General features: G+C 39.8%; 1 protein-coding gene across 1 annotated transcript in view; it reads left to right on the top strand.

The window, feature by feature from the left end:
* The first annotated feature begins 8623 nt into the window (after positions 1-8623).
* Positions 8624-23538, top strand: part of COL9A1 (collagen type IX alpha 1 chain) — a 72281-nt gene continuing 57366 nt past the window's right edge. The window contains exons 1-5 of the mRNA XM_064447835.1: positions 8624-8776; positions 9101-9174; positions 10559-10636; positions 10781-10913; positions 19424-19820. Of these exons, the coding sequence (XP_064303905.1) occupies positions 8763-8776; positions 9101-9174; positions 10559-10636; positions 10781-10913; positions 19424-19820 (696 nt within the window). The 5' untranslated portion in view covers positions 8624-8762. The remainder of the gene's footprint in view (positions 8777-9100; positions 9175-10558; positions 10637-10780; positions 10914-19423; positions 19821-23538) is intronic.

Raw genomic sequence — 23538 nt, forward strand, 5'->3', positions numbered from 1 at the left:
ATTTATAAGGATATAAATTATGGCAATTGACTGTAAAGTACTTAGTTTTAGGAAAGCACAAGTACCATCTCAGCTGTAAGCAAAAGTGAGAAAGCTTGAGGTATATTACAATAAGTTTTGTCACTAAAAACACATTCTTCAACCCTACATATAAAAATTTAACCAAAAGGGATCCAGAAAGTATAGCTTCTTTGGTTAATAAAACTTTTTGAGTTTGTTGTACAAGAAGTCCACTGGTGGCAAAAAACCCAAGGAATAAAAAAATGGTAGTAACAACAGGTGTCTTGGGCAATTCAACTATAGGATATACAAAAATAAATGAGAAAGCAGCAAAGCCAGTTCTGTGACATTTGCAGGAATGAGTGACTAATTTACACATGACAACAGGAAATATCTAATCATATCTGATGAGATACACTTCAGAGCATTGAATCAGTAACATGGGAGACAGAAAGCTTATGCCACTAGATAATCAATATGGATTTATTTGTAGGCATGTTACATTCCTTTTTAAGTGAGCTGCAGTAAAACATTTACCATTCTTTTCTAAAGCCAATCATTAAAAAATAAATCAAGATGATAAACACTTTCCTGCTCAGCATCTTTTTTTTTTTTGTGTGTGGTTTTGTTTCTTAATACAAGTTCTTTATGTAGTTTTACAGTAGAAATATCCCCCAGATATCACTCTAAGATCTTTTTCTTTTCTGAATTCATGCAGTCTTGCCCTATGTTGCTCTTAAACTGAGCACTCAATTCTTCACATTCTTGCATCACAAATAGCTACTTACAGCTGTACAAACGAGAGAGAAAGTAACTATCAAATCACTTGTTCCTGGCAGTAAAAGTCCTTCTCACATTCATTCTCAAAGGCAAGAGGGTGAGGAATGAGGCCCAGAAGCTCTGAGTGCTAACAAACACAGGTACCAAGGTGTTCATAAGTTGTAGCAGTGGAAATTCTATTTGAACAAAAAGAAAAGGCTGCCTCCACAGTAGTGGCTACACCCTGGTGCAGTTGCCCTGGGGGGTTCTGGAGTCTCTGTCCTTGGAGATACTCAGGTCCCAGCCTGGTGAGGCTCAGAGTAACCTGCTCTGACTCTGAAGTATGAGAATGCCTTGAGAGGAGGTTGGACCAGGTGACCTCCACAGGTCCTCCCCAGGCTACGTTTTTCTATGCTTCTAGGCTTTTCTCTTCTAACTTCCAATCTGTGAGGTGATCTTTGAGAGGCCTCTCTGTGTACAAAACCAAAACTTCTATCCCAGTATCTTGCATTTTGAAAAAATTAGGAAATGTCAGAAAGAAACTCCCTTCCTTCTCAGACCATGGCTGGCTGTTTTTAGGAGTGCTGCTAGGCCTAAGTCCTCTGAAATGTGTTCTGGTATTACAAGGGCAGTCTTTCCTTTTTGAATTTTCAGTATTGCATGTCTTTATTAAAAAATAAGAACAGCTGTATCAGGTCAGACCAAAGGTCCGTCTGGTACAGCACCCTTTCTCTGGCCAAGGTATTAATAGAGGATGCCTAGAGAAGCATGTAGAAATAGAACGCTTCTCCCATGTATGTTCCCAGTCTTCAGTGGTTTGTGGTCCAGGGACTTTGTGAGTTGGAGGTGATCCCTGATGGATTTTTCCTCCATTAATCTGCCATGTCTCTTTTTGATCCCATACCACTTTTAGCATTCACAATGGTGAATGCTAAAAGCAGTGGAAAAGAATCCCACCGCTTGTCTGCAAGTTGTACGGGGAAGTGCCGTCTGTGCTTGTTTTGCATCTTCTAGCTTCCAGCTTCAGTTGATACCTTAGTCCTTGTTCTGCAAGACAGCAATTATTGTTCTTTATTCACTTTTTCTGTGCAAGGCTTCATTAGATCTCTTATTTTTGGGGGGGATTGAAAATTTCTCATCTATTTAATTGTTTTTCATACTGAAACCAGTCCAAACCTTTGATCATCCCTGCTGACTATGGTTTATAGAGCAGCAGTTTGATGGTTTCTGCTTTGTTCAGTATTGTTTTCCTAACTGGTCCTAACATGCAGTTTGCCTTTTGCCCGCCACTGAGGTATGATTTCAGAGCTCTTCCTATTACAGCTGACAGATACCTTTCTAGAATGATAGCAGCTACCATAACTTTAGGATTGTTTTTTCATTGCCAGTTATTTCCTCTTTATTTATACAGAATTTCACCTGTATTATCAAATGCTCACTAAGTATTTTGAGACCTTCCCACAACTTTACACCCTTGGCTTTCATTTTTATTGCTCAGTTAACTTCCTTGTATCTGCAGATGTTACCTCCTCATTATTCACACTCCTTCCAGATCATACTTATGAATATTTTGAACAGTGCAGGCCTTTGTACAAATCTCTGTGGGACTTCGCTAATAAGCCACCTTCTGCTTTGAAAATGATCATTAAATCTACCCCTCGTTTTCTAATCTGTAGTTGTCATTTTGGCAGCACGTTGCTCAGAAGCTGCCAGTTGTGGTGTAATGGTGGATTCACTGTGGGAAAAGGGAAGGAAAAATGTTAACCAATTTTTTTTGTGTTCATTTTGTTAATATGAGTGAACTTCTGGCCAGAACATTTTTTGCAACCCAGTAGCTCTGCTGAGGTCAATAACCGGGTGCAAGTGGAAGTGCAAAATCAGTGCAATGGAAATTTAGGCTTTCTTATAAATAATTAAATACTTGCAAACTGTTAGAATTGTACTTCACAGTATTTAATTATTGTGTAATTCTTACGTATTTATGCCCTTTACATTTCTCACAAGAGAGAAAATAATGTTTTAAATTTTGGCACAGTTCTTTTGATACCAACCATACCTTGCAGATTAAAATAGGTATTCTAAATGTCATAAATTCTGCATAGAGGCCTGTGTATGCCAGCTTTCTCTGGTCCTGGAAGCGACCCTTACATCACCTTGTTGAAACCCAGCTTTCACTGTAAAACAGTTTAACTCTCCCCATCCCAGAGCTGTTCAGACAGTACTTGAATAAGGGCAAACCTACACAGTGATGCCCTAAGTCTGCAACAAGCCTGAAATGACTTTGGAGAGAGCTGGGGACTTTGGAGATCACCATTTCAGAAAAAAAAAAACAACTGCTACAGAAACCTCATGGTCTTCACCAGTGTGAAATCTAGCTTTTTTTCCCCAGGTGCCACTGAAATCAGAATATAATTTGCTCTTTTGTGGAGATGAGTACAGGGAAATGAGTATTTCTTTCCTTCCCTGCCCTGTCAGGACTTCTCATTCTCTGCCATGTCCTGTTCAGCTTGTCCTCACAAGGGGCATTGAGCTGGGCTGAGGGAAATGTGCCCTGTCCTTGGGGCCAGGCAGCTGGAGCCTGGCTGGTCTGAGGACAAGGAGGCAGGGTGCTGAGCCTGACCAGGGAAGGCGGGGAGTACTGGAGAAGGTCCACCTTTAAAATTGTTGCTGTCCAAAATAACCATGCACTATTTTTATTTTCATGAGTATTTTTACCTATGAACCAATGTTGTGGTGCACATATGCTTGTGTAAGAGTGAGAAATCTTGATCCCACTCTAACCAATGGACGTTTTGCTACTGGTGCTAGCAAGGGCATGATTTCCTTCAAAGGGTGTTTCATGACAGTAAAATAAATTATGCTTGCTGCAGCATTTGGAGATAAATATCAGTGTAACTAAGTTACACCAGGTCAACAATTACAAAAGTTTCTGGTTTTAAGAATTGAAATTTGTGTTCAGGTAACATAATTTTGGCTCAAAAGTAATCTGAATCTATTTAAAGTTTTATTACATTTTCCCAGTTCTGTTGAAACATGAAAGAACATGTTTTTCATCATCTAAATGATGTGCTAGTGAGCTGGGAAACATTTAGACAATGTGCAGTGATAGAAAGAGAGAAGAATCTAAACCACTATCATCAAGACTTGTTACACTGTGTCTGAAAATAGTTCCAAATTTGGAGGGTTTCTGTCTTTAGTTAGATGCAATTGTGAATTTTGGACCCGGCTCTTAGTAGTAATACTTGTTATTATAAATGAGAAATTCTTCACTGTGTCTTATGCTCACCAGAAAACTAACATAAACAGGCAGTCTGTTTCTGATCTTATTTCAGTTGATGAGAATCAGTAAAATCAATGTGATCAGTAGATGGATACAGATGTAAATTAAGTGAGATTAGAATCCTAATTTCTGCTGAAACATAACTGTGTTCATTGCAATATTAGCATAGTTCTGCTTGATGTCTCCTTTTCTTTTCTTTTGATTTTCTCTGCCATTCCACTAGAAAGTAAATTCTGCTGTATTTGAGGTAATTGGAATCGCTGACTGTAACATTCAGGGATAATCACTGTCTGGCACCCCTGGAGACAAAGTACAAATCTTCTGACCTAGAAAGAAATGAAAATAGGAAAGATACCACAATCTAGACTTTCATCAAAGGTAGTGGGAACTGCAAGCCTCATCCACAGAAAACTACTAGGACAAGGGGACATGGAGCTATGGTGCAAGTTTGTCTGACCCCATGTATAGGCCATCTCTGTTTGCACTCCAAGAACACTCCAGAGGGATTTCTTGAATTTTGGAGACTACATTGGGACAGCCTGGGTGGGCAAGCTGGCTGCAATGCCATTACAGTGAAGTTCACCTGGAAGGATGATCATGCTGAGGAGATGAGAATATGGCCATGCATATTCCCAGTATTCTTTGAGTGACCTGTCCTAGAAAGAAACTGTTTGGTCTTTATGATAAATGGCATCCGACAGCTTGGAAAGAAAAGCTGTTTTTCTTCCTATGCCAAAATTCATAAAATTTTGGACAGAAAAGTAGATTTTTATGGTGAAGGTAAGAATTTATTGGATAGTAAATTATTTGTTAAATTCCAGTGATGTGTTGGACCCTGACAAGGATTATAGTTTTGCTGTCAATTCAATTACCCTACACTTGTGGATGCTAGTTTAATTATTTGTTGCTGGTTTAATTTAAAGGCGCTTAAGTCAGTGCAAGTTTTGCCCCTGATGTCAGTGAGATCAGTCACAGGTCCAAGTTGTCTTAACTCTCAGAGTGATTAATAAAGAGCAGATCTTTCAGAAACACCATCATTCACAGGCATGTGCAGTTAATCTTGAGCTATCAGAGCCAAACACAACGTAGCCAAGTTAAGTGAGTGGTATGCATTTATCCTAGAGTCTGCTAAAACACAGAGGGAGCAGTGACCCTTGTGCTGTAGGCGAGAATAAAGAAGGCTGAAATGTATAAAGCAGGGTTTTGTTATTGTAAACTGAACGGAGAACATGGCCCTAAGAAGTGGAAGTTAAATGAAAAGACCAAAGGCACAATTTAGGCATGTGAAGATACAAGACTGCATGAGACAGAAGTAACTTTCCGGGAGATATGAGATAAATAATAAGTGACCTCCCTCCAGTCTTCCCTGCTGCTCCTCTCCCCTCCAGCCGTGTGTGGATGAGCAGGGCAGGGCTAGAAGCACCACCATTGCTACTTTGTGAGACTACTCACGTGGCCAGAGACCCCACTTGAAAAAAGTGAATTGGACTTTGGTTCCTCCAGTTCCCCAAACCTGTTTTTGAGCTCTCAGTGCCTGCATATATGCAACAAATACTTTTCAGAGGAATAACAAACTTGCCTAGTCCCTCCTAAAACTCCCTCTTGAAGGTACAGGCCAGTGACACTGAGATCCTTTGAGCCTAGTCAAACAATAAATGTCGGAAGATGGCTTAATTTAGCCATCCTAAATTGCCGTCAGCCCAAGCCTGAACTGAGGAACCTTATTCTCTGCCAGATTTAACAGCTGCTTCTGAGCCAAACGTTGGTTTCTGTGGTTTGTGTTGGATTGCGCCTTCTGAAAGTCCAATTACAGCCATCTCACTGCAACCTTTTTCATTACAGAAAGCAGGCTTTATATCTGCAAGAGAAGCCTGGTCCACTTGATTTATTTGCTATTTGCCTCCAATCCAGCCACAGTCTCACCAGACAGCTGTACGAATACACGTTCTCCACACAAGCTACACAGAAGAACAGGAATATAGAATCAGATATTTCAGGAGAGGAATGTGCAGTCAGATGTGTAAGCAGACTTTAAAATGCTAGCAAGGTGATGACTTTCCTACAGAGCTTGTCTTCAGGAGGTATTATGTGCAAAAAGTCACCATACCTTAGCTAGAGAACAGAGATCATCCAGAGAAACATGTTCTATGTTGTTTAATTAATCTACTTTCAACAGTTTAGCAGTTAGTGCTTAGATGATGAATCCCCAAGCAAGTGGCTAACAGCAATCACTGTGCACTGGGATTTTCTGAAAAAAAACCAAAACAACAAACAAACCCCAACCCTGTATTAGCCCAATTCATAAAAAGAGAAAGTACAGAGTGACCTAGAGACACATTAAAATACTCAATCTAAATGTGAACACTAGTTGGATGGGCACCGTCTCTGTGACCTTCAGCAAGACATATGTCTGCTCCATCTATCTCAGTTTACATTTGCATGAAATGGGAATGATATTGACTATGAAATCAGCTACCACTAGTTTGTCTGCTAACATTTGTCTGGCTCTTTGAAGATAAAATGATAAATATTAGTAGAACATTTCATGAGGAATTTCATCGTAGATTGTGAGTTTTGTTTCAAGATGAAGACATCAAAATGCACACAAGACAATCAGAGCCTATCAGTGTAATTTAAAGAGTTTTTTCCATTGTCTACAAATATAATAGTAAATAGGTTTTCCAAACCTTAATTACATAGTGTTTCCAATGTTTGATTTCACTAAGTATGTCTTTTGAAGATCCTGGATTGAGAAAATACTCGAGGCATAAAATAAGTTCCACCCATAAGAATTGTTGCAGTGAAATGCAAAAGAACACAGATCATAGATTCCTCAGAAATAGAGTATGTGTCCTCCAAATCTCTCTGAACAAGGCTTCCCCTCTTTGGGGGACATAATATGTGTGTCAGTAATCACAGACACAAGCAATGGCAGACATCTTCATGTCATGTGCCGAAAACTTTTTCTAATTTACTCAAAGGTAGTACCCCTTAGCTCCATATCTGACTAGTGGGAGGGCTTTTTCTCCTTCATGCTGCCACAAATAGACTGACAATACTGAGCAGTCTCAAAGGCAAACTTAATGCCATAAATTACATATATGATGAAAGAGATGGTTTGGCACGTGGGTCTTTTCTGTTCTTCCACAAACCTTCTGGTACTCCTTCTAAGCCCTTGGTTCTCTCACTTGTTCCTTCCCATGTCACATCATCCCTTCCCCTTCCTTATAGCTTCAGGTGACTTCCACGTCCCACTCTTCCTCCTGCTCCTTACAGACTCTTCTTGTGCCCTACAGATATGCCTGCATGACAGAATGGTAATATTTGCATGGTGGACAAGTGACTCAGGTGGGTGGTGACTTGGGCAAACTTATTATGAAATCAAATTAATATTTCTCCAATCTTTAATTTTCTCTGTTAGCAGTGGTTTCATGTGCCAATGTTCACCATTGTGATGCTGGACTGCAAGGCTCCCTGAGCATACCTTTCTCTTGAAGGGGGAAAAAGTGCTATCACCCAAGATCTGCTTGCTTAGGCATGAAAATGAGACATTGTTCACGGCAAACTGTTCACGTCTATGATCCAGGCCTTCCTGTTCTAACATGAGACATAAAAGTGTGAACAACATTGACACTAGAATTACCAATACTGGCAGTGTGAGCTACAGCAAACTGGGAGGAATGGGGTAGTTCATTACTCAGTTATTGCTTCAGACTCTCAGCAGACAGCGGAGATCATTGCATTTGCTACATCCCACACTTAAAAAACATAAAATTGTTCTTGAAATTTAAAATACTTTGGAATATTAAGAATCTAGAGAAGACGAAACCTTACAAATGTGAGGTATTAGCACAAACTGGCATATTTTTCCATACATACATGAATTTTGGCTGTGGTTACTATTGGGATCTTCTGGCTGTTCACCTCTTCCTTGCATACAGATTTTAGACTCTCACGCTCTTTTTACATCCATGCAAACAAATATGAATAAATGTCTCTGCGTGTCCAAACATATGTAATAGTCTATGGGAAGCGAGTACTTTATCAGTGACAACTGAAGAACAGGAGTCTGCTTAGTAATGCCTATGTGTTTTCCTTGAAAAGGTTCAAGTTTAAGCAATGAAAATCCTTTTAAATAATGGGGTTTATACAGAAGAATCAACTGGGACATCACCAGCTATGCTTCTCCTGGGGCCACCCAATGAGTAAATCAGTAAATAATGGAAATGCCTTCTTTATTGGACTGGGGTTCTCTTGTTCTCAAAGCTTTTCGTCTTAACACCATGTCAGAGCCACCAGCTTCCTCACCCCCCAATACATATTATTCTTTCATCTGCCTGGCTGAACAGCAGACATACCCCCCCCATTCAGTGACTGGCACTGCTAAGCTCACATATTCTTAATCTCCCTGCCCTGCTGCTGGCACAAGCAGCAGCCTTTTCTTTGCTCTCTTGGCTTCTTTATATTCAACTGGCTCCAGAGATCCGCCCTCGGAACCCACCAGGACACAGATGTCTGTCCAGCCTCCACCTCCTTCCCTTTGCAAGATTAAAACAGACCCAGCAGCCTGCACCTCCCTCCCTGCTGGGTCCTGCGTGGGGCAGGAGGAACCGTCTGCGCCTATTGCTGCTCTCTTCCACAGGACTAATGACAGGGAAGCAGAGAGTGTGACTATAGACACCACGTATTCACATGAGAGAAGTGAAGAAAGCCAGCAGTGAAGATGAAAAGCAACTGGTAAGAGAACAAGCGGGATTTAGAGAAATCTGTAAGTAAGAGATTAGAACAGTTAAAGCTGTCCTTGCCAGCTGCCGCCTTTGTTGTCTGGTTTTATGACAGCATTATATGAAGGAAATGGTAATAGAAAGAGCTTTATTGACATGTTTATAATAAAAGGCAAAGATAAAAAGTTCTCATATAAAGAAATTGTCTTGTCAAGTCTGTTAGTAAATCCTTAACTTGGGTTTTTATACATTTAATATGGACGGCTCTGAGGAGAAAGTCAGTAACAGAATCTGTCAGAAACTATACATTCATACTGGAGTTTTCTTTCTGTTACAGGAAAATTACAGCTTTCTTTTACGTGTGTAGTTTTCTGTGGTCTCTCATCTCAGCCACCATCCAGCACCAATCAAGTAAGGAGACAGACTTTATCTGCATTTCATCTTTCCATAATTTTGACTATCAAAATAATTATTCTGAGCTTATTCAAAATTAAAATCCTCTCTAGTTAGCCATCACAGAAAGGAAGAACTGTCTATGTGTGTGTATGGATGTATGTATAAGGGAAAGAGGAGAAAAAGCAAGAGCTGTGTGTGCTATTTTAAGCTCACTGTTAGATACAATTTTAAGGTAAGGATTAAAATCTGAAGATAGGTGGTAGATACAGACCACAAACCTCCCTGCATCTTTCAGTGCTTCTAATTAGATATTCTTCTGCTACCTGTGGCAACAAACTCATTCCACTTTATTTGCTGGGCATAAAATGTAAATGGCTGGATGTCAGCCATATATCTCATCAAATAATATAGAATGAGGCCATTTCTAAGGTGTAACATGAACCTGAATGTTCCCTTTAAGTCCATGTTGTCAGAAGGAAACCCACATTTATGGTTGAGCTGTTGCAGCACACAAGAGGCTCTCTGTAGGTTAAAAATGCATCTCCTTTCAACTTGCACTCTTCATTCTTCCCCAACCAGACTCTACTAACATTTTTCCAGATTGACTTGATACTGGACTTATACATGACTCTTAAACTCTTCAAAAAAATGTTTATTTTTCCTCCTTCCTTCCTTAAATTAGAGGAATCTGGTAGGTTTTCATGCTTATTACAGGGCTTTCAGACAGATAATATTCTGAAAAATTAGATTTACAATTTGTTTTTCTCAAATGAATTTATTCTACACTCTTGTTTGGGTCAACAAAAAAAGGTCTGTAAGTTCTGCTTGCTCCCACCCTATATTTCTGAATGATCATTCTCTGATCAAATGTGGCACACAGGAAGGTGGGAACACCTGGAATACCAGAGAGGATGGGAAAGATGCCAACAGTTTCTCAACAGCCTTTCTAGTTGGCATGAGGTTTGTTTAAGTTTCCTTGGGACTAGGGAGACTGTTGGTTTAGGTAACTGGCTTTTTTTCCAAAGTTTGCTTAAACCGCTAAAAGTTCCAAACTAAAAACTCCTTACACAGCAGGCCTTCTTGTGTTACAACTATTTCTCCATAGCTCTGCAAGAGAAGAATTATTATAACACTCTCACTTAAAGGCTTAAAAAAAGATTTAAATAATCGGTCAAGTTACAATTTTAAATTTGGAGCTCTCTAGAAACAGATTATTATTTTCTTAGATGCTTGACTTCACTGAGTACAGTTTAAATTCATTATTCTATACATCTAATAATTATTATTATCTATAGCTCTATTTAATTAATAATATTCTTAGAGTTGCTTCACTTAATTTTTTAAGGTGATCTGAGGCAATGTACAGGCACACAGTTAACAAGTTCACCCCTTTTTGCAGGACTACCAGTCATTCTGGGTGCCAGTCAGAGAACTGATCTCTGCCCAACAATCAGAATTGGCCAAGATGACTTACCAGGCAAGTAGCATCCTGACTTTTTCAGGAAAAAGCTGCTGTTAAGAAAATTTATCCAGTTATATTCAGCTCTGTGACTTCACAATTCTCTAATGAAATTAAAATGGAAGTTATTTGGACATGGGTTTTTTTTTTGTTGTTTTGTAGGCTTTGACCTGATTTCTCAGTTCCAAATAGAAAAAGCTGCTTCCCAAGGAATTATCCAGAGAGTAGTGGGCTCCACTTCTCTCCAAGTGGCTTATAAATTGGGACCCAATGTAGACTTCAGGATCCCAACAAGGTAATGCCTTTTGTTGTTTGACTTTCAAATGCACATATTTTGCAATATTATAATTTAAGGCGTAGATCCTCTTCCCAGCTAGATCACCCCATTTGCAAAGCTTTTGGAAGGGGAAAGAGGAGTTCAGCTTTTTCTTCGTTGCCACCACCAGACCAGACTGATGCTGTAACAGCAATTTCAGGGACTTCCACTTTCCTCTACCAATGATATTGCTCAGGGTGCCTCAAGATTTGCCAGTAGAAAGGGATTCACCTCTAGGAAGTCAAGGCAAAAGTTGTTGGTGACTTGAAAAGGGGTAGGGAGACAAAGAAAAGATAATAGGAGGAGAGTGAGGAAAGTTTTCTCAAAACATTGACACATGACCTTTCTGATCAGGCAAGGACTGCAGAGACAAGGTAGGATAAAAGCCGATAGATTGTATGGTAAGGGTTTTGGTTGGTTTTTTTTGTTTGTTTGTTTTTATTTTTTTTGCTTTTTGGATAATTGGTACATGCATGTTCCTGGCTGATTTATGGTCACTTAATCTATAAAACATGAAAACTATTATTTAGCATGTCAAAGGCAAGTTGCAACAGGATTTAGGAGTCTACTTGTGTTGGTGCTTTACAGGCCAGACTTGCTGCCGATGAAGGAATAGAGACAGTACAGCAGGGTAGAGATGTCTGCCAAACTTAGGCAGGTCTGGATTCTGGTCCACCACCTTATGTAATTAAGAAAGCCTTTAGTTAGCAATTAACTGGCAAGACCTCTAGTTGGACTACTGTTTCAGCTAGGAATAATTGGAGTGCAAAATGTTTCTGTCGTACTCCGGCTATCACTGACAGCTTCCTCCCTGGCTTCTGCCTTTGTAGCCACCAGGTTAAGCTCATGTACAGTGGCTGGAGGTTGGTTACACTGGACTTCTGACTGCCTTCCATTCAAAATCAAGGCTGCTAGTGCATAAACCACAATCAGTAAATGGGATCTTTGTTTCAATAGAAGTTGGAGATTCTCAGATTTTCTGCTCATGCTTCTTAGCTCAGAAACAGTCTGAGCTATCAAAAGTGTAATATTTTTGTTTTTAAGAAAGTTTAGACTTATTGCTCTAGTGACATATACGCTCACTATACACAAGTTATCCCTGGTCAAGCCTATACCAGCTGCATTAATACACCATAGCATCTGAGCTGACTACTGCCACTGGGCTTGTTGGCTGGGTATGGTGCTGTAGTACCATGAGTTTACTACATTGAAGACACTGACTGGTACTTCCAGTCAACGCTGTGCTGTTACACTGCAATGCTACCTCATGGTAGCCACAAATCTGGCCCTGGCTCAAACTAAAAAGTTACCCACACTTGAGGTGCCTTGTCCAAGGGAATGGGTCCTGACAGTGCCCTTAGTGCATCAGTGTGCTGCTCCTCTGTCACTGAGCTGGACCTTGCTGCTCTGGTCCGGTGTTATTTTAGAGTGTGCCTCTCTCAGTAAGCTGACTCAGGAGGAGTGAAGTTGGCAGTGAGCAGGTGAGGCTGACAGCACAGGAGAGGCACACCGTAGGCCATTTCTGATATTAAAAAAAAAAACAACAACACCAAAACAGAACTATCCACATAATCCTTATAATGTGGCATGGTAGGTGGGTTTTACTGGTATGAATCTGGGATGATGAAATGCCTGAGAAGCATCACAGTAGTTGGCCAGTTATACAGAGCACCTAAAGCAAGGCTGAGCATCTTTAATGGCATGGGCATAGCTCTGGCTTTCTCAGACCCAGGCACTGCAGCAACTCTGAACTCCTGCTGCATTCCCCTCCGGCCGCCCCCGCTATCCTGTGGAAGGGAGTGGAGTTTTTAAGGATAATGTCAATATTTCCCGGTGTACCAGCGGGCAGGAGCTGCATCTCGCGGCTGCAGGCAGCGGAGGGGAGGGAAGGGGAAGGCAGAGGAGGGGAGGGAAGGGGAAGGAAGGAAAAGGAAGGGGGAGAGGAGAGGGGAGGGGAGGGAAGAGCCCCCGCCCGCCCCCGGCCCGCGGAGCCCCCGCCCCGGAGCTGTCCGTGCCCGCGGTGCTGAAACGCTGCGCGGCCGCCGGGCCGCGGGGGCCGGGGGAGCCGCGGGGGCCGCCGAAGGCGTCGCGGGCGGCACACAGAGGGTACAATCCTCCGGTTCGTGCCTCCGTCGCTGTGGGCTCCTGCTTCGCCAGGAGCCGGGGGAGGCAAAACCAGAGTGAGGCTGGAAAAACTACACGGCGCTGTTTTCACGTAGGTACGAGTGCTATAGGAGCACTGGGGAGGGACCATCGATAAACATATCAGGCAACAGCAGGCTCCACGCCTGCCCCGCTGCAGAGATCTCCTCTCATACTTTTGTTAATGGGCAGCCCTATTAGTACCAGGTAACCTGCCAGCCATGGACATTGTTGTCTCTTGCCATATGAAATAGGGAGGGGTCACCCTAAGTAAGCCCGTTCCCTGGCATAAGTCATCCAAGGCTTTTGAGGAGGGGATGGGGAGATGGGTGCACACATATTAATGGAAACAAGCCAGTTATAGTATCAGTGCAGAGGGCTTGCCTGACTGTCACTGTTCAGTCGGTATTTATCAGGAATAGTAAAATAATTTGATCACTGTACTAACACAGACAAGCCCATGTTACAGTGGCTATGGCATGGGAATGAGAGCTCAGTTAGACGGGCATGGCTCAGCGTATTTATTCAGTCTTTGCTGTAGCAATAGCTTATGCCTTGAAAAGCTTACATAGCTTCCTTAAAACACTACTAAATTGTAGCTTGGTCTTTTTGCTGCTTAGCATGCCTGCCAAGGTCCAGAAGTATATCCCAGAATGAACAGAAATGATTGCACACAAGTCTTGACTTAAGCTTCTCCCATTATCCACATGAATTCCCATTGGCCATTGCTGCTTGCAGCATAAAATCAGCTGAAGAATCAAGAGTGTTCTTTGTGTAATAAGAACCTGCGAAACTGCCATGACTCATACCATTGGCTCTGACACACTGACCCTGTCATTTTTCAGTTTAATCTATGTACCTGTTGTAGGTGTCAACCAGTTAGTAAGTACAAAATTAATACTGGTAATTTGGATAATAATGTGTTTATTTTTAATTGCAAGCTTTAAAAAAATGTATTAGCACAAAGGAATATGTTCCTCATAATGTTTTTATTGGGGAAAAGGGCTAGCTGTATTTATGTACTGGATAAAATCTTAATTCTTTGACTTCATAAATGCAGCTGTCACATCACAAGGCCCCTGTGTCCACATGGATAAATTAATCATCATAGAACCATAGAATCATAGAACGTCCTGAGTTGGAAGGGACCCACAAGAATCATCATGTCCAACTCCTGTCCCTGCACAGGACAACACTGAAGTTCACACAGTGGTGTCTGAGGGCGTTGTCCAAATGCTTTTTGAATATCGTCAGGCTTGGCGCCATGACTGCCTCCCTGGGGAGCCTGTTCTAGCGCTCCACCATCCTCTGGAGGAAGAACCTTTTCCTAATATCCAGCATAAACCTCCCCTGGCACATCTTCCTGCCGTTTCCACAGGTCCTGTCACTGGTCACCAGAGACAAGAGATCAGCTCCTGCCCCTCCTCCTCCCCTTGTGAGGAAGCTGCAGACCATGATGAGGTCTCCTCTCAGTCTCCTCCAGGCTGAACAAACTAAGTGACTTTAGCCACTCCTCATATGGCTTCCCCTCCAAACCCTTCACCAAATAATGCCAATGAACATTCCAAGGCATTCATACTTGATCATCTATACGGTTAAAATATTTTACAAGACCTTTGCATAGTTTGGGTCCAGACTAATTAGCACTCTTTAAACAATCCTTGGGTACAGCTTGGCAGCTAGCATAGGCCATGGACTGTTCCCAATAAGCAGCTTGCACATAGTCATCATATTTTGGAAGTAAGCAGGGTTAAACTTTTTCAGAGAACAGTCCGGAGCATATTGAATTTAGTAGCATGAAGGTAGCCTTCTAGAAATGTTTGCCTGCATCCTTATCTCAGAAGAAAGCAGAGCAATGTAAAAATGTAAGCTGCTGTTTATATTTGGGGTAGTCATCCACAGCAGAACACTTCAGCAGATGACGTGAGAAACACAATATGGTAAATTGAGAATTGGAAGTTTATAAAACTTTATTAATAAGCTTGGAACATCCAGAGAATTTCATATGCTGATTTCCTGATTTTTCCTTTGGGAATATTGCTTCTCTGTGAAGTAATGCTTTTCAAATGCTTACGTCTGAAGGTCTGGTGTTTCTACATTCAGCCACCAAAGTTCTTCAGGTGCTTTTCCTTTTGCATTACAAGATATCTTACATAACACTGCTCCATTGATATTGATGATGACAAAATATAGCTAAGAAGCTAATCAGCTCACAAGAGAAATAATTAGCTTAGAACTGGATGTTTCTGAAGAATAGAGACCAGCTGAGGATAATGAGTCCTAGCAAATGACTTCCAGCTAATGACTTAAGACAGTTGCTATTAAAAATGCTTAGCTAGATTTTATTGGTATTGCTTATTTGATGGCTCCCAGATAGTGCCTGCCTGGTCAGCAGTGATTCTAGGCAGCTTCAGGAGGTGCAGACACAAGTGTCTCCAGCTTGAGCAAAGGAACCCCCACCTCTGGGTACATGATACTGCATTATCATGAGGTTGGCCAGAGGAATTCAACAGCTGTCTGTAGTGGATTGTACTAACATTTCTAAAATCTTCATTTAGTAAGGAGTAAGTTATCTCAGTGGCCAATGGAGCCCAGCTAAGAAATTAACTCTTAAATAAATGGGTTTAAGAAAATAAGCAGTTATTTTGTAGTAGTCAAATCAATTCGTAGTCAACCTTTTAAAATACTTGCTGCTCTTGATGAATCCCAAAGTCAATGGAACTATTCATGGCCTCTCTAGCACAGCCAGATGACTTATCTTGATTATATTGGTGTCTTGGTAGGACTTAGCCTTGAAATCTTAAAGAAATCTTCCTGGTAAGCACTCAAGCTATGGCATTAAGACTCTTAGGTATTTATGAAAAAGATTAAAAGAAAACCGTAGTGTTTCAGAAGTTCCCTTAGATGAATTACAAATGTTTCACACCCCATCCCCCCAGTTGTATTTAAAAAATCAAGCAAGGACCCAAATATCTGGTAAAATATCTGACCTCGCACTCATTTCACACATAAAACAGTTAGTAATAGTCTGAGTACACAAGGAAAGCAGGACTAGACTGCTAACTTACAAACTTAGGATACAAAAAGGAATAAAAAAATGATCTGATAGCTTATATCCCTGGCAATTTTAAGTGGGTAGGAAATGGATCAGAACCGAATTTGGCCTGTGTGCTTGAAATAATGTTGCATGTTAATTCTTCCTTTGCTCATCTGCCTGATTCTAAATGTAAAATTGCTTGATTACCTTCCATAAATTAGTGGAACTGGAAACATGTATGTTAAAAATAATTGACATAAGTAATTTAAATGATTATATAGTTGTCAGCTGTTCAGAAAGATTACAGAATCCAGCACTCTTCACTTTGCAGTGAGATGGAGGAATAACTTCTTTACAATTGTTTATTTAAATATCATTAGAAATTTGCCCTAGTTTCCAAATATTTAGCATTTTAAGCTGCTGACTTCAGTAAGGTTTTTGCCTCTGTAAAGATCACAGGCTTTGGAAAAAACTGTGCACTGAAATACACTGATACCACTAAAGCCAATGGAATTGCTTTTTGTTACTGTTGGAGCAACTAAGATGAGAATCTGTCTCGGCTTTACTTGTAGAATTGTAGGTATAAATGTTACACAGCAACACTCCCCTGCAGAGTACCTTTCTGGCGATGGGTCATGCTGTGCTTCATTATGTTGAGTCACGTTACTGATACAGAGTCTCTAGTCTAAAGGCAGCAGATCTTCTAACTGGTTATTAAAAGTTGTTTAAAATATAAATATGTTTGTGCACTGACTTTTTATCTTTACTGTTCTATATATATTTCTTATAATTTAGTTTTCTCTTACCAATATCAGAAGCTCTTACACAATTTCTCTTCTTTGTATATCACTTGAAAATGTTAACGTATTTCTTTTCTATTTTAATTTCTGAAAAAGAAGGAGGACCCATATAATGGCTTGTAAAGGACTAACACTATAGCTAAATGTGGTGCAAAGAACCCTTTTGCCAATCTGGTATAAACAGTCTTCTAATTGAAAAGCGTAACGATGTTTCCTTACTAGTTTTTTGTTTGGTTGGGTTTTTTTCCCCCCCCAGTATAATTATGTCAGCTGAAGTGGGCTGAGAATGTGTGTGATATTTTAACCAGTATCACCATGACAGCGAAACAGTGCAGAGAAAGAATGAAAACCTCTCCTCAGAGGATCTGGGATTAGCAATGCCTCCTTTGGGTGCACAGCTCGGCATATCAGTTCCCCTGGAGTCACTGAACTTGATAGAGAGAAAGTGGAATGTCACATGGAGGCTAGTTAAAAAGTTACTTACCAATATCACCTTCGGTAGGGTAGTAGTAAAACCAGCTCTTGTGCAAGAACAAACAGTGGGATTCAACAAATGAAGGGATAAATGACTCAGATGAGCTAAGGTTTTAGCAGCAGAGGACATTGAAATACTTCTTTAAGAGATATTATGGAAGAATGACACAGAGGCCCATAGAAGATGTGCTGAACTGGGTAAGGAGCTTAGCAAGAGACTAATGCATATCTGTATAGGAAGAGGGAGCATGTTCCCAGAGTAGGAAAGAATATATAAATATATTGTGTAACCTAGAAGCCTAACAAAAGGATAGGGGACAGTAGCATACACTGGAAGGGGCTCAGAACAGGAGGAAAGGTACAATGTCCACGCATTGACATTTGCATTTAAGATGGCAGTATACAAACTGAAACGATAAGAGAACACAACAAGTTAGATAAAATCCTATCAGGCAAAGACAGCTGGGACAGGTTACCACATCTGCAGTCAGCAGAGACACAAGTCATAGCAAACCGCAGCCAGTTTAAAGATAATGGCAAGGAACCCCTGCTCCCACCTTTGTGTATCTCCACACTTTGTGTAATGAGATAATCTTCCAGCTAAACATTCCCCTTCCTCATACACCAGCTTTCAGGTGTATGTAAAGGCTCATGCGGAAAGAAGAGAAACACCAGCTATTCGGGTAGTTTAATAATAAGTTGAAGCTGCTGCTGCTGCCAGGCTTGCCCTGGTCCTTACTGAAATCTTGCTGAGGCTGTGCCGTCGCCTGCTGGAACATGATTGCACTACAGCTTTGGACACTTTAGCACCAAACTACAAACTGTAGAGACTTTGTTTGGAAGTACTTTCTTACTAAATCAGTAGTCATCAGGCATACAGAATAAGAAATAATTTATTCCAGTTTTTTTGGGTTTTTTCCCCCTTAACCTAAAGCCTGAGGTTCACTAATACTGGCTAAATTGCTGCTGAGATAAGATTGCTCTGCCACTCAGAAGTAATCTCTGTTCAAAATGCCTACTTGCCTGAGAATTTATTCTAATGAAAGCTGGTGACAAAATAGCTTTGCATGCCTCCATACTTAAGAAATTTATTCAAATACAACTTATTTGTAAATGTGGATAGATGGCAAATAATGTATTGATGTCAATAGGAATATGACACTACAATTTTACAATCCACAGAATACGAAAAGGCATATTTCTTAAATATTCTACTGGATTCACTGACACATTTGATATAAAATTGGCATTACTGTTTTGCACAGTGACACAGCCAGTAGTACTTGTTTGTGTTTCTAAATCTCAGATTATAGGAATTGCAAAAAAAGAGAAATATTTTATATGTGGCAAATCTTTTCCCTGCTACTTGTAGTCTTGTGGTTGAATGTCACAGGACAGGATAAATTATTACCTTGGGTTCTTACTAAGCATATATTTGTCAACGAATGATTTGTTGAATGATTTCTGCTGAAGTGATAGCTAATACATTAACAAAATGGTTATTGTCAGTCTGAACAAGGAAATGCATCAGCAAAAGACATTCTTATGACTTCCAAACCAAAGCAAATCTGCACTATCCACCTGGTCAATTATAAAGCCACACTATATTGAATGATTTTGTAAATCTAATAGTAGGAAATAGTAGGAAATAGTAGGAAATACCCGATTTTAAGGTATTCTTTCTAAATGTGAAGTACGAGTCTGTTGTTACCCCATTGCCCCTTTACAGGACAAAGGGCAACGGGCACAAATTGAAACACAGGAAGTTCCAGTTAATTACACTTAGAAAGGGTTATCATAAATATTGTACAACATTGGAAGAACCCACATTTCTGAACCAGGACCTTTTGCCATTAGCAACACTAATGACTCAAAAGGACATCCTGTTTCAGGACTCTGCATGCAGAAGAGCACTGATAAAGGCATGGTTGAAATATGGTTCCACTGAGTAACTGTTTCTCATTACTCTGTGGTGATATCTGGAGCTTTTCAGAAAAAAATACACAACAAATGTACTGTATTTTGATCCTACACAGCGCCATATATTCCAATGGATTGCCCGACGAATATTCCTTTCTAACTACTTTTCGGATGACTGGGGCCACACTTCAGAAATACTGGACTATTTGGAAGATTCAGGATTCTTCAGGAAAAGAACAAGTTGGAGTACATCTTAATGGCCAAATGAAAAGTGTTGAGTTTTCTTATAAAGGAGTGGATGGAAGTCTCTATACTGCATCATTTTTGCATTTGCCTTTCTTGTTTGACTCCCAATGGCACAAGCTTATGATAAGTGTGGAAGCAAACAGTGTCACACTTTTTATTGACTGTATTAAAATAGAATCCTTAAACATAAAACCAAAAGGGAAGATCAGCATTGATGGCTTTGCTGTGCTTGGAAAACTTAAAAATAATCCTGAAATTTCAGTTCCGGTAAGTTCCAAAATCTTTTATTACTGCAAAAAGTGTTTTATTGGATCTTTACACTTAATATTTTTTTGTGGAATGCATCTTCAAATGTTTTCTGGAAGGATAAATCACAGAAAATAACAGCTTCTTGGCAGGTAAGTACTGGATTTGCTTTTTAAATTTTGCACATATGTACATACACTACGTAAGGTAAGGGATGACCCAGGTTATGTCTAAGTCACAATAGTGAAATTTCTCAGACATCCACGCTTCTGTGACTGGATTCTGCACTGTCTGGATGTATCAGTTGGGTGTTCCTCTGCTTATCACATGTGTGGAGCTTGATCTGGAAGGAAGTCTCAGGACATGGATTTGTGGGCTGCGCCTCACACCAAAAAGAGCAAAACTCTCACTGAGCAAGAACTGGGACCCCTCTCATATGTGTGCACTGGCCATCAGTTAGACATAATTAAATGTGTGTCTGGCAGAATAAATATTTTAAATCATTAATACAAAGGGAATATCTCCTGTAAGGGAGATTGATGGAGGTCCTTTTTGATCTACTCTGATGCTCACACAGGAAATGAGATCCACATTTAAATCTCAGCACTAAATCAGAGATTATCATGGGTACCTTATACCTCAGGATACTGTTCTAATCATTGTGCTACTGGGTATGATCGTGTTAACAGTCACTTTTGTCTTTAATTAGATTGAGGTTTTTGAAAAAGACTGACCTGGAGTAGACAGTGAACTCTTAAAGAAGGTTCTTGTTTATGAATCTTATGAGGGGTATGTGTAGCATCAGAGACTAGATCCAACACAAGCGAAGGGCCCAGCAGAGCTGAGACAAAGCCCACCCATCTCCACCATACCTTGTCCTGCCCAGCTCAGGACATCCCACCCCCATACCACAGCTGCTGTGAATCCCCTTGTTAAATATCTAACTTCTCCTGTGCATTGTAATAGACACCTAAACATACTGTGGTGTGCTCCTTTATTCTGTGTAGCCAGAGTAGGCAGTGAAATGCTTACTCTATATCCTGTTAGTGGATTTAATGTTGAAAATATCCTCTTCATGCTACTACATTGCAAGGAGAGTTGTTTTGATGGAGAAAATAACATTGGGGGCTGACATATGGTAAGTATTGAATGCTTTTGTGCCCTTCGACAAAGAAAATTGAATATGAAAAACCTCAGGGATTTTCATATTTGATTATCTGATTTAGTTTCTGAGACAAGCAATTAATATAGAACATATACAAAGTGACATACCTGTAGTTTCTGTTGGAAAAAAAAATTGTAGCTGTCACATCTGCATTTTGCCTTTCAGACATCCATGAAAGTGTTTTCTCAGCTAGTGTTTTTTCAGCTAATGAGTTATACTGCACTTTATGCCGAATAATGTAACAATTTTGTCCCACAGTGGCACTAAATGACATTTAAGACTTTGGGAAGGATATTTCTGAACTCACTTTGTAGATTAAAAGGAAATAGTTTCAAATCACAATTGAAAAAATTGCATAAAACATTGCAAAGTTCCATATATTATGCTGTTCCTTTTCCAAGGACCCTCTTTAAGTGTGTTAGGAACATATGAATGGTAAGATACCCATATATATGTATATATATGTATATATATGGGTACTCATTTCAAAATGAGTTGAATGGCAAAAGAGAATCAGATACTTTAGATATTGTAACCATTTTCCACATCCCTACACTGAAGTTTTGCATCAACTTTGAAATAAAAAGTGAACTGAGATATAATCTTTTAACTATATTTCATGCTTGCAAAAAAATGTGGCCACAGGATAACCAGTATTGTATAAACTTTAAAGGGGAAATGTTGCAACAAAAACATCATCTCATGCTTCATCACTTCTGTTTGTATAGGTTACTATATTGCACTGTATAGAAATCCATTTTACTTGAAAAAGGGTGACAGAAGGCTGTCCCACATGCCTGAAAGGGGCTCTCTAGTATGTTGCTATAGATGTGGGTTAGAAAATATGAATAGCTAAAAAGTTATATTAATTCTGTTGAAAACAAAAGTTAGTCTTTGAAAACGTCATTCAAAAGTAATCAGCTAGAGCTGATAGTGTAACGATTAGCTGCATATGTATCTTAGCTTTGCTAACAGGTCTGAGGGATACTGGTGGATGAATGGATGGATGGGATGATGAAAAACATATTCTATGCATGTTACTAGGATGAAAAAATTTCTACCCTGGTTGTAGTCTTCTTTGGAAAGATATTTAGATTAAATGCAAAGAGAGCTATAGGTATGAATGTAATAGTATTACAACACTGAGTATACATTGCTACAGTAAACTGTGCCCTCAAGTTAGACAGAGTCATACACTTAAAAATGAGGATGGTTCCTGATGCCTGTTGAAGTAATGATTAAAAATGGAGAGAGATGTGGTATAAGGTCACCTTGGCAAGAACTTGGACTTCTCCCCATTCCATGTTGGTGCTCTTGCTGGCCTTTGGTTAGGATTAAAGAAGACATGAAAAGCAGCAGAGGAAATCTGGAATTTTATCCCACTTCCTCTCCAGCCCATGTTTTGTAAAGATTTGCTTTTTTCAGCAAGGTATACAAATGAGGAACACTGGTTACTCTAGGCTCTTCAGGCATCTGGTAGGGGAAGAGTGTCTAGCATTAAGTTCTTCCTCCTCTGTGTTTATGCACGTACATCATTAGGCACTAGTGTAAAGTTACGTTAAGTATAGGACACCCTTCTTCAAGGATGACAGGACAAAAGGGAATTAAGTAATTTTTACAATTCACCACTTATCGTGCAAAATACTTGTTCATACCTTTAGCATGTTTCTGGGAAGATTCAGCCATATTTAGGATATTTTATGAAAAAAATCAAATCTTTGCAGAAGGTAGGCCTTAAAACAGGAATATGACGCACCTTTTTTGACAAAAGGAGTAATGAAGTGCTGGAATAAATTATCAGGCAAGGAATAAGGTAAGCATCACATTTTTAAAGAGAGTTTGGATGTCTAAAAATACACTTTAATTCAGACGGAACTGTGTGTGTGACATAGGACTCACTAGATTGAATTGCATGGCCTGTGCCATGAAGGCAAAACTGACAATGGTATTGGTCCAACCTGATATTATAAAAATGTAGATTTAGGAAGACCATATTCTCTGAAAGTATGACAAAGAAATTACAAAATCTGATGGACTAGTAATTTTTAAAAGGCTTTTTATATTGCACGAGTTTCTGGTTTAGCCTGTGCATTTAGTTTCTCTTTAAACTGAGTAAATAAATCTATGTTTGGGGATATCCTTTAATTTGCTTGACTATACTCAGTTTAAACATCTCCCCAGTATTGTTTATTTAATATGTCCCAGGTACAATTTCTTATTTATTTCCAGGCATTGTTAAAGTATATTACTTCCAGTAGTATAATTTTTAAAGGACATAAATTGTGCGTTTCCTAGTCTTCTTTTTTTGCAGTCTGTGAGTGCTCTATTTATCTTGCAGAATAGGTCAACTTCTTATAGGTGCACTGTAATACATGTAATTTCAAAAGAGATTCTTTACTGCCTGTTGTTACTATGATTGCCTAGGAGAGTAACAGATGGAGTTCTGTTAGAAACTACAGCTTGCCTTTGAGCCTTTACAAAGATTTATTCCACGATTTCTGGAATGTTTTATGGAGGGCAAATTTTTATACAGGTTTACAGCTGCATTTTATCTTTTTTTTAAGATAAAAAAGA

This window comes from Phalacrocorax carbo, chromosome 3 (genome assembly GCF_963921805.1).
Source record: "Phalacrocorax carbo chromosome 3, bPhaCar2.1, whole genome shotgun sequence".
NCBI classification, from domain to species: domain Eukaryota; kingdom Metazoa; phylum Chordata; class Aves; order Suliformes; family Phalacrocoracidae; genus Phalacrocorax; species Phalacrocorax carbo.